This window comes from Maniola jurtina, chromosome 20 (assembly GCF_905333055.1).
Source record: "Maniola jurtina chromosome 20, ilManJurt1.1, whole genome shotgun sequence".
Taxonomy (NCBI): Eukaryota; Metazoa; Arthropoda; class Insecta; order Lepidoptera; family Nymphalidae; genus Maniola; species Maniola jurtina.
Genome location: NC_060048.1, coordinates 3,925,671 through 3,936,882, shown reverse-complemented (window position 1 = coordinate 3,936,882; position 11,212 = coordinate 3,925,671). Strand labels below are relative to the sequence as shown.

The 11,212-nt window shown below is 37.8% G+C and overlaps 2 protein-coding genes across 2 annotated transcripts; both read right to left on the bottom strand.

Annotated features, from left to right (window-relative positions):
- Positions 1 to 1,680: 1,680 nt before the first annotated feature.
- On the bottom strand, positions 1,681 to 4,302 carry LOC123875836 (glycine-rich cell wall structural protein-like). The gene is made up of 4 exons (XM_045921883.1): positions 4,268 to 4,302; positions 3,593 to 3,635; positions 2,753 to 2,788; positions 1,681 to 1,967 (listed from the first exon to the last, which is right to left on the bottom strand). Exons 1-4 carry the CDS (start codon positions 4,280 to 4,282, stop codon positions 1,681 to 1,683), a joined length of 381 nt encoding a protein of 126 aa, XP_045777839.1. The 5' UTR covers positions 4,283 to 4,302.
- Positions 4,303 to 8,235: 3,933 nt separating this feature from the next.
- On the bottom strand, positions 8,236 to 9,736 carry LOC123875517. Its single transcript, XM_045921388.1, has 3 exons — positions 9,689 to 9,736; positions 8,937 to 8,966; positions 8,236 to 8,536 (listed from the first exon to the last, which is right to left on the bottom strand). The coding sequence occupies exons 2-3, from the start codon at positions 8,961 to 8,963 to the stop codon at positions 8,249 to 8,251; spliced, it is 315 nt and encodes a 104-aa protein (XP_045777344.1). The 5' UTR covers positions 8,964 to 8,966; positions 9,689 to 9,736; the 3' UTR covers positions 8,236 to 8,248.
- Positions 9,737 to 11,212: the final 1,476 nt, after the last annotated feature.

The following is an 11,212-nucleotide window of genomic DNA, read 5'->3' as shown; positions in this document are numbered from 1 at the left end:
TCTTTCTGTCACCAGATGATGCAATTAACCGCGGCGAAATGTCTTAATCCATGGCCCCAGCGTCTCTATGGTAAAAGCAACAAAAGTGTACCTACGATAAAAGAAGCTTACTTGCGCCCCTTCCCCGTTTCAGCCATTTCTGCTGCGGGCTCCGACCAGTCTTCTTGTGAAGTAACCTACTCGATAGGTACATGAATAACTTTGATGAATAATCACAATTTCCAAAAATGTCATGAATTGTTTTTCGTTATACCTAGCTTATTTTTAAGAAGATAAAATATTAAGTTCCTTTTTTATAAATTGATTTTGCTCACATTGCGGTCAACTTGCTTTATTGGGATTTGAGACTTCTTTCTCGATAGAGATTAATCTATCCTCATATTTTGGCTAGAAAATCAGTTTCATTATGGCCCTTTAAATCACACCGGCTAGGCTGTGGAGTGGTGTTGTTCCTTTCAACTAGTTTAAAAATTTCAAATTTCGTCTCTCTGTCATCAAAAATAAAAAATTACGAAAATATAACTGACTAAATTAAATTGACTTGCCCCGGGATCGCCTGAGGTAAAATTTCTAAAAATCCTTAAATTAAAAAACGGGGTGTGAGTCGAATTTGCACACGAAGGGTCCCGTATCCACCAACGTACGAGAAATAACAACTTTTTTTGTGGCGGCCAAATTGATATTTTTACCGACTTCAAAAAAGGAGGAGGTTCTCAATTCGACTGTATGTAGTTTTTTATTTCTTTTGTATGTTTGTTACGCGATTTCTCCGCTAAATATGAACCGATTTTGATAATTCTTTTTTGTATGGTAGGTAATACTTCAGACGTGGTGTCATTTTAGTTTGGTGAAGATCTGATGAATATCTTCGGAGATGTAGCACAGAACAGAACAGATGGAGATAATAGTAAATTGCTCGCGATCAGTGTAATAGCTTAGAAAATAGTAGGTTTTTAACCAGGCTTAGCATATTTTGCATATTATACAGTAAGGCCACTAAAAAATAAAAACATTTCAAAAAAAATAATGAAAACCGACTTCAGTAACCACCAGTTATTGAAGTCAGTTTTTATTTTTTTGTTTTTATTTATAATCGTTGATAAAGCGGCAATAAAAATACACATTCTGTGAAAATTTCAACTTTCTACTACTACCAGCTGACAGACAGACAGAAGGACGGACGGACAGTGCAGGCTTAGGTAATAATAGGGTCATTGACATCAGAATCCTAAAAATCTACCTGTAATATCAAGTTCTAGTTTCTAGACTCAGCGATTCGTAAACCATAGCTAATACATACTACATTCTATACCTATTGATATTAAATGTGAAAGTGTGACTGTCTGTCTGCTGGCTTTACACGTCCATCCGTTTTACCGATTTTTACGTTAGATACAGGGATAATTTTCATATCGAGGAAGGAGATAGGCTACTTTTATACCGGAAAACCAAAAAGTTCCTCCGGGATTTAAAAAACCAAAATACACATGGACGAAGTCGTTGGCACCGTCTAGTAAAGGTATGTATCATGTGTAACAGTGACAAATACTCCATGCCATTTTAGGAAATTCTTCTCATTTATTTTCTTAATATTTTTCAGTAGGTACATAATTCAACTGTTATTGCACAATTCTTACATCTCGCAAATCACAAACAACTATTCTTCAGTATAAAATCTACTTAATGTTCGTCGCTGTCATATTCATGGCCGTATCCACCTTGGCCGCTATGTCCGCTCTGATGATGGCCGAATCCAGATTGGCCGCTGTGTCCGCCCTGATGTTGGCCACCTTGTCCGCCAAATCCGCCATGCTGTTGGCCGAATCCACCTTGGCCGCCAAATCCGCCCTGGCCCTGGGAACCATGTTGGCCATGTTGGCCGTGTTGGCCGTGGGATCCACTATGGCCGCCTTGGCTGCCAAATCCACCTTGGCCACCTTGGCCAAATCCACCCTGGCCTTGTTGTCCTGTTGAAACAACAACAAGTTTAGTGTCGTTATTGTCCAGTAGATAGATTAGGTTACCTACACCCCTACATATTGGGACCACAACATTTTTAAACGACGCTGCTTTCTTGGTTTTTTTATTTTTATTGGACCGATTTCTTTTCAAAATCGGTATCTACAGGGCTCCCTGTGATCACAAACGAGGAAACTGTTGTCTCGAATAAGCGACTCATATTATTTATACTATTATATCTTATACTAGCGACCCGCCCCGGCTTCGCACGGGTGGACATTTATTTTTTCTATTTTCCGGGATAAAATATAGCCTATACGGATTCGGAAGAATCCCTCTAAGTAATGGTAAAAGAAATTTTGAAATCGGTCCAGTAGTTTTTGAGCCTATTCAATACAAACATACAAAAATACAAAAATACAAAGGTTTCCTCTTTATAATATTAGTATAGATTGATCGAACTTCATTGGAGTTCTTTTGATCACATAACTTATTAATATAAAAAAGACGCCGGTATTAAGTTTTTTCTTGACCACTGTTTTAGTAGTCTATGTATGTTATGTAATGTACTTATTATGTATCTATGTTTGTATTTATGTGTTCCACCGTAGTGCCCAAAATAATAAACCGATTTTGAAAAATGAGTTGTCAATCGATATATACTCCCAAGAATCGGCTCAGCATTTAAAATCGTCCGCAATCCTAATGTGTTTTCTAGCGACTAATGAAAATTACTATTATAGTCTTTAACTAACTATTGATACAATTACTAAGTATATACTTATTTACTTACCAAATCCTCCGCCGTGGCTGCCGCCGCTGCCGTATCCTATGAAAAGAAATTTTAAATGAACAAAAATTGATGATTACATTGTCGGAACCCACTCATAATATCGGAATTAAAGTAATTATCTAAATCTTGAAATAGTAATTACGGTGCGGCATGTTTTGCTGATTTCTAGCTATTGATACTTAATAATTAATAATAAATGATAGGTATACGTCATAATTAGGTGCGCCTATCACATTACCTATAGCAAAATAAGAATACCTGCGTCTATTTTTCCGCCTTGAAAAGCTCGCGCGCCAAAGATATTATACCTACTAGATATGACATAGCAGTCTCACTACTCAACGCCCTCTGGTGTCAATTAGGTGAAACTTGGGAAATATTATAATATCACATGATTTATTGTTTAATATACATATAAGATTTACGGGTTACCAGCATCAAAAATACGGGTTTTAGTTTTTAGATAGATGTTTCACATAGATATTTATTTTAAAATATACTTATTGTTTGAAGAAATAGCTTTTAAAAGCTCTTCATTTTATGTCACAAATATATAAAAATATTTTGCATGTTAACTTAAAAGTGAATTTAGGTTTTTAAAATCCCGTGGGAACTCTTTGATTTTCTGGGATAAAAAGCCACTTATGACACTCTCCATGTCTTTAACACACTTTTGCATTTACAATATGAGGCTTAATTCTGTAGAATTAGAAGTATTTTTAGGATATTTGTTTATATTGGAAAAAGGCATTCATAATAAATGAACAAAGGTACAACAAACACATAACCCTCCTTTGGGCTTTGCCACAGTCGGGTAAAAATAACATAGATTCCACATACCTGGCGACGCCGCTGCTACGGCGACTAAAGCTAGTACGACAATCTGAAAGAAGGAAAAAGGTAAGGTAATCTTAGTTTAAAAAGGTAGAGCACTTAAAACTACCGGATGGTCGATACCGTATCATCCACTCATATAGTACCCGGCGAGAAATATTGCACATCGAACTTAAGAAAGAGATAACGGCATCTTAGAGCGTTGTCTCTTTTGTTGAGACCGACGAAACGTCACATAGGTACGGTACATGAGTGACATAACAACGCTCTACGAAGCCGAAATCTCTTTCTAAAGTTCGATGTGCAATATTTTCTGGCGGGTACTGTACTTATCTGCATTAATTACATAGATACAATACATTGTACCTATACTGATAAATAAAATTGAAGTGTCTGTCTGTAATTTCGAAATAACTACCTCATATTAAACACATATGGACCTTAAGGTACGGTAAGGTACTTAGGCACTATACACCTTTGAACCTTAAGGTATTTAAGGTGATTTAAAGGTGCGGTACCATAACTGAATCACACGTTTTTAAAATTTTTGTTTGTCTCTGTCTGTCTGTTTGAACGGGCTAATCTTCGGAACGGCTGAACCGATTTTGACGGGATTTTCACAGACTCTTCTCACTATTATTATAAAAAAATAAAGCCTTATAAGTATATTTATTTGCTTACCGTGAACTTGTACATATTTATAAAACACAAGTGGTCAGTCTGTTAATCTCACAAATTATGCCAACGTAACTATCTGACGGCTTTTATATGGACTGTAGGATACCTGTCTGATTCTGATCTCATAGGATCGTTTTTATTTTCTTAATAATTTTTATTATCCATAGCGTTATGATAACGTAATTCTTGAATTCAGACATTTTGTGAAATATCAGGTATGTTTTTTATCACATAAGCTTTTGTCAAGACAAGCTCCCATTTTCCCACAATTACGTGATCTTAGGTCTCACACTTAACGCGGCGCGGTTTCCATTTTCATCGATACTAAAATCGAAATAAGTTCGTAACGCGTGGAACAAAATACTAAATAATATATAATATTTTTCATTATATCTTCTAGAGTTGGGTCCGATGAAAACATGTTTGGACAAACTTTTCTCAAGTAAGTGAGCAGTAAGGGAAGTACATAATAATTGTAGATCTGAATGAACCTCTGCTTTAAGCTCTTGTTTAGTGAATGTAGAGCTTACTTTAACCTTTTATTAGGTTGACTTGTTCCTATGTTGTTGTTCCGTCGATATTGGTAACTGATTTTTCATTTACTGGCTGAGATGTCTGGCTGTGGTACGCCAGAACAATACAGGTCGACACAGCGGCATGCCACACTGCATTTTTAATTATGGTGCTATTAAAAATGTGTCACCTTGTACCACGAATAGTACGTCATAGCAAAACTTTGCGTCATGTGGCAGACTGTCGTACCGTACCATCGATAAAATTCTTAGATAGATTATTTATTTCCAAACTCTACAGGACGATACAGTGTTGCCTTAAGGTGCCCACGCACTCGAACTGCACTGTAGCGGAACTGCGCGTCGCGTCAGCGCCCCGCACGCACGCCCCCCGTCATATTCTCTCCAGCCGCGCCGCGCGGCAGTGACGCGGCAGTGGCAGTCAAGTGCGTGGGCACCTTTAGTGTAAAATAGACTGCCGTCTGCAAATTTTCCATTTGTTGCATTCCACAAAAAGATGAACCCACGCTATCCAGCATGTCGGATTGTCGCATGCATTTATTCCAACGTAAAACAGGCTTTAGACCTCAGTTTATCAGACATAATTCGTTTTTACCAATTTTAATCTTTGACCGCAACTTGAATTATTAGATAATGTTTCGTTTTTCATTCGATCGACAATATTCTCAGGTTATGCAAATTTTATAAACAACTAGCTGATGCCCGCGAATTTCTTTCCCGTGGTATAGGTTTTTAAAAATACCGTGGGAACTCATTGATTTTTCGGGGTAAAAAGTAGCCTGTGTTAATCCAGGGTATAATCTACCTCCATTCCATATATCAGCCAAATCCGTCCAGTAGCTTTTGCGTGAAAGAGTAGCAAACATCCATCCATACATACATACAAACTTTCGGGTTTATGATAATATTAGTAGGAGTAGGTAATCCCCGCGAGTTCGCCGGCTTCGACTAAGATTTTTTAAACTCTTGTGGGATCTTTGATTTTCAGGGTTTTTGTAACCCTGAAAATCAAAGAAATCCCACAAGATCAATAAATAAGTTTAATCAATAAATAAATAAGTCACTGCCTCAGGGCCAACTATTATACCTTTACAAATAATAATAACATCGATCCTTTACTCCGTTGCTGCGTGGTTGGAAGACAAACCAACGAACTAACACACTTTCGTATTCATAATGTGGGCAGTGATAAAAGTAATAGAAAACAGGTTAATCTATTAATCGATTTTTTTGTTATCTCGCAATTAAGTATAACTTTTTTATCTTATGTTCGCTTACTATTTTAGATTGAAAAGGAGGTATAGGAAGACCACTTTAAATAATTATAAATCGTTAAAAAAGGTTTTTTACAAGTTATTTTTAATTATTTCTCTGATTCACTTTATGGGATCGAGTTGTGATCACAGAAAAACTCTCAATAATAATAATTTTATGTAGCATTTGCTCGTACTAGAACCTATTGGCTTGGAGCGTAGCGATGGCAAGAGACCTGATGGTATGACGCTCGTTCCTTGGAAGACGGGCAGGTCGCTTGTGGGACACGTATGCAGGCACTTTAGCTGCATCCCATCAAACGACCTCCTCGGTGGCGGGTGCAGCGGCCACCAGCGCAAATATTATGAAAACCTCGATGAGAGCTTCATATTTGTGCTTTTTGGCATGGAGACCTTTGGGCCGTGGGGCCCGGGGGGCTCGAGCTCTTTTTGAGGAAAGGGTTATCGAGTCAACCGGGCACCCGAGAGTTGGCAGCTACCTTGGACAAAAAATTGTTTGGCCATCCAAAGGGGTAAATCTAATCTAATTAAGCGTTTACTTTTGTTGCTAAACGGTTTTTATATATACTCGTAAGTATACAGCGACTGAATAAGCAGGCGAGCCACCTGATTATTGCATTGAGCATTTGCAGCATTGCAGAGGAATCGCCACAGCTGTGTTGTCGGCTTTTCAGGAATTTGTTGATCTGCCCCTTGCATATCCGCAGCAGGTTTTCAGCAGGAACTTAGTCCGCCAAACCACAGTTGACCAGCGTGGCGGACTGTAACCTAAACCCTTCTCATGATGTGTGCTTAGTAGTGGGCTGGCGATGGATTGATCATGATGTTGACTTGGATAAATATATGATAAGTATTTTATTTCAGTAGACATTACGAGAATACTAGTAATAGGAGTAGTAGGTACCTATCCAGTATCCATATTATTCTCTATCTCGGAAAATCTCTATCAAAGATTTCCCACAGGATATTTAAATGACCAAACCCACGCGAATATCATGTTGAATACTTGCAGCTTCCCTTCTATTTGGCTGAGGTGTAGTAATTATAATATTGCAATTTGTAACAGTGAAAATCAAGAAGCTTTTGTGGAGGGGAATGATCAGGATATGGGGTTGGGTTCTTAGGATAAAGGCCAACTTTCTGAAGCCAAATACAGTCTGCCTGCACTGAGTGATTGCGTTATGTAGGTACGAGTATTCAGGGTTTTAAGATTTATTCCTTGTGCTATAAGAGCTACCCCTACCTGCCAAATTTCAAAATTCTAGGTCAACGGGAAGTACGCTATAGGTTTTCTTGACAGACACGACAGACGGACGGACAGACAGACAGACAACAAAGTGATCCTATGAATAAGAGTTCCGTTTTTTCTTTTGAGGCACGGAACCCTAAAAATACGATATAAAAAATAAGTACTTACTGGGTAGTTGTACTCACGCAAATTATGTAAAGACTGGATTATGTTCGGTTGCGTGTTGGAGTTATGCCCTTTCAAAGAATATTATGCAAAAACAAAAACGATAATGAAAATGCCTTGTAGGTACTAGCTATATATTTACTTACGAATTATGTAAAATCTGACCTGAAATTCGGTTGCATTATGGAGCAATGCCGGTCCAAAAAATATGCTTATATGGACCCCAAAAATGCGTAAAAATATGTAAAAAGTAGGTAAGTACTAGTTTAAACTAGTACGCTTGCTATGCCATCACTAGCCTTATTGTTTTTATTTTGAAATGAAATATTCGGTTTACCTACTTGTTTCGTAATTATTTGCTACTAGATGATGTCTACGATTTCACCCGTGTGGATTTAGGTTTCGTAAATCCCACGGGAATTTTTGATTTTCCGGGATATAAATAATCCTTTGTCCGTCTTCAGAATACTAGCTATCTCTGTGCCTAATTTCCCGCCACTTCATCCACGAGGATTTAGCTTTTTTTTTTAAGAATCACGTGGGAACTCTTATGGTTTGAAAACTTGGTATAGAGTAGGTACGTAGGGACCGATTGCTAGTTTTTGCTAAAGGTAGCTTTAACAGCTGTTACAGTAATTACTCCATCTCATCTTAGGATACACGTCTCATTTATTCTCTTATCATTTTTCTTTCTATAATATTGCACAATTTAATTCTTACATTTCACATATCACAATCAATAAGGTACAGAATTGTTCTATATCTATAAAATCTTTTCATTTTCTCCTCGAATCGTCATCGGAGTTTTCTTGTCCGCGGAATCCGCCTTGTTGTTGGCCGTCTTCACCTCGGCTGCCGAATCCTCCCTGTTGTTGGCCTTCGTCATCTTGGTTGCCGAAACCACCCTGTTGTTGGCCGTCTTCATCTTGGTTGCCGAATCCACCCTGTTGTTGACCGTCTTCATCTTGGTTGCCGAATCCACCTTGTTGATGGCCGTGGTGGGATCCACCATGGCCGCCTTGGCCGCCAGATCCACGCTGGCCGCCTTGTCCTGTTAAAAAAATAAGTTTAAAATTAATAGCCTGATCGGGTGACAAAGGAGGTGTTTTAGATTTTTCTAAAAATATGTAGTTTTAAAATTACAGGGGCTCAAAGATTTGTATGTAAATTTTTAAGACCGCGTAACTTTGAAACCGAATATTTTAACAGAAATCTGGAAAACCACAGACATAGATATTAGTTTCTAGAATATGTCTGCAAAATTTCATGGACTTTGGTTGCTTAATATTCAAACGAAATTGGAACTACGTTTGTATGAAGCGAGTGACGGAGAGACCCCTCTTAAAATCATCCATAATCAGAATGTGTTCGTACCGAAACTGAGTCGTTAACTATCGATACATACTCAATTATACTATTTAATATGATATTAGATATATCTATCTACTTACCGTGTCCACCTTGGCTACCACCGCCATATCCTTTGAAAAGAAAAAAAAATAAGTTATAGTGTCGGAATCCAGTGATAATATTGTAATTAAAATAACAAGGTATATAAAACTGTTAAATCTCAGCGCGGCGTTTTTAACTAATAACACCTACAAAAATCTTTAGGTGTAAGATCCATAATACTTATACAATTTACATGTTTAATGATAATTATTATTAGGTACTCTTGCCACATTCATCTCTAGCATGCGAAATGCCAATGCAAAAGGCTGTTTGTTACAATAATTTTAAATGTAAATCGGCCGCGTCTGTCATAAAACATGTAACGGCGAGCCAAGGCTCTTTTACCATTTCTATAAACATTTCAAATTCTGTGACAAGTAAGACTTCACGAGGCAATAATGTTGATAGTTCCGCGTGGTTCCGTTACGGACTGCTCGATAGCGCCAGTTATCTTATCTTTAGTTTTGACGGCCTCCCTGGTGCATTAGTAAGCGCTGTGGTCTGATTAGTGATAGGTTCGATTCCCGGCAGGAATTTAGAATTTTACAATTTCTAAATCTCTGGTTTGGTCTGGTGCGAGGCTTCGGCCGTGGCTAGATACCACCCTTCCGGCAAAGTCGTGCCGCCAAGCGATTTAGCGTTCCTCTTTCATAATAGACTACATCATCATTGTCACTTACCACCAGGTGAGATTGCAGTCTAGGGCTAAATTAGTTTTTGAATAAAAAAAAATATCGTAGATTCCACGTACCTGGCGCTGCCGCCGCCACGGCGACTAAAGCTAGTACGACAATCTGAAAGAAGGAAAATCAAATTTAACATGGGAGCAAATAGGTATGAAAACCACCAAAAAATACTTCGACACCCTAAGCTTTCTTGCCAAAAAAAGCGAAACGTCTCCTAAAACATCTAGTCGAAAATTATAATAGTACCATGGTTTACTAGCTGTTTTATTTATGACTACACTTCAAAAAGTATTCCTAGACCAAAAGTAAATGATCACTTAATTTTGTAGATTTAGATTATTTTAATATATATCTATGTATTTGACAAAATCTAAAATTAGGTTAGATTTAGGAGCGTTTCAGACGGGGTGTAGGGACTATATTGGTCCCCTGAGGAGGGTACTCAACAGGCGCCGGTGGCTGGGCTGCGCGAACGTGTTTGGCCCCGTAGCCCAGCCACCAGGGCGCTGTTTGGGGTTTTAGTCGGTAAGAGTCCAACATAACCTTCGTGCCTCCCCGGGCGCGGTGGTATCCATCAGGATTTCCCCACGAAAGGGGGAGAAAATAGGTTAGATGAGAACATAAAATCTAACTTATTTATAAGTTAAAACGTCGCGATCTTGAGGTAATTATTTTGCCCTGCTAGAATTAGGAAGTATTCATACTGCGGTCCTCGTATCTAATAAATTCCAGCTATCTCAGACCTTGTTTTTTAGGGTTGCGTTCTTTTTATGTACAATTATGTACTTTTTAATTTGCATGGCAGTCATTTTGGAATTTTTATTATTTGTTGTTTTAGCGGCAATAAAAATACACACTGAGTGAAAATTTTAAATCGCTCCCTATTACTGTTCAAGAGATAACGGACGGACAACGGAGGTTTAGTAATAGGGTCCCGTTGGGACCTTTTGGGTACGGAACCATGAAAATTAAAGCTTTATTGGTATTTACTTACCGTAAACTTGTACATATTTACAAACACAAGTGGTTAGTCTGTTAATCTCACAAATTATGCCAACGTATCCATCTCACGGCTTATATATGGCCTGCAGGGAGCCTATTTGATTCTGACCTCATAGGATCGTTTCGCAATCTTTTTTAATTTTTATTATCCGTGAGGATAACGTTAATTCTTGAATCTAGACCTTTTGTAGAATATCCATTTACGGCTGCATTTTTCTAATTTTCTCACTTTTCTAACGTTCCTACTAAAGTAAATTTCCTTCACTTTAGTTGTTAAAGCTTCCATTTTTTTTACTATAAGTATACATAATTATACATATTCTTACCAGAGACCACCAGACCAGATAACCAGAGATGAGTAATTAGGTACTTGTAATAACTAAGTAATCTCAGCTATTAGGCAGACCGCAGATTTCAGGTAATTTTCTCTCAAAACACTATTTGGGGTTCTCTAATAGGACTATAACTAGGAGGCCTCCTTCCAGTCCCTTTTTTTGTCCGTGTATCAAAGCCATTTCATTTAGCAACTACTAAAGGTATAGAAATTTGAAACTTTAAACAGGTTTCTTGAACAGTTTTCCAGGAAT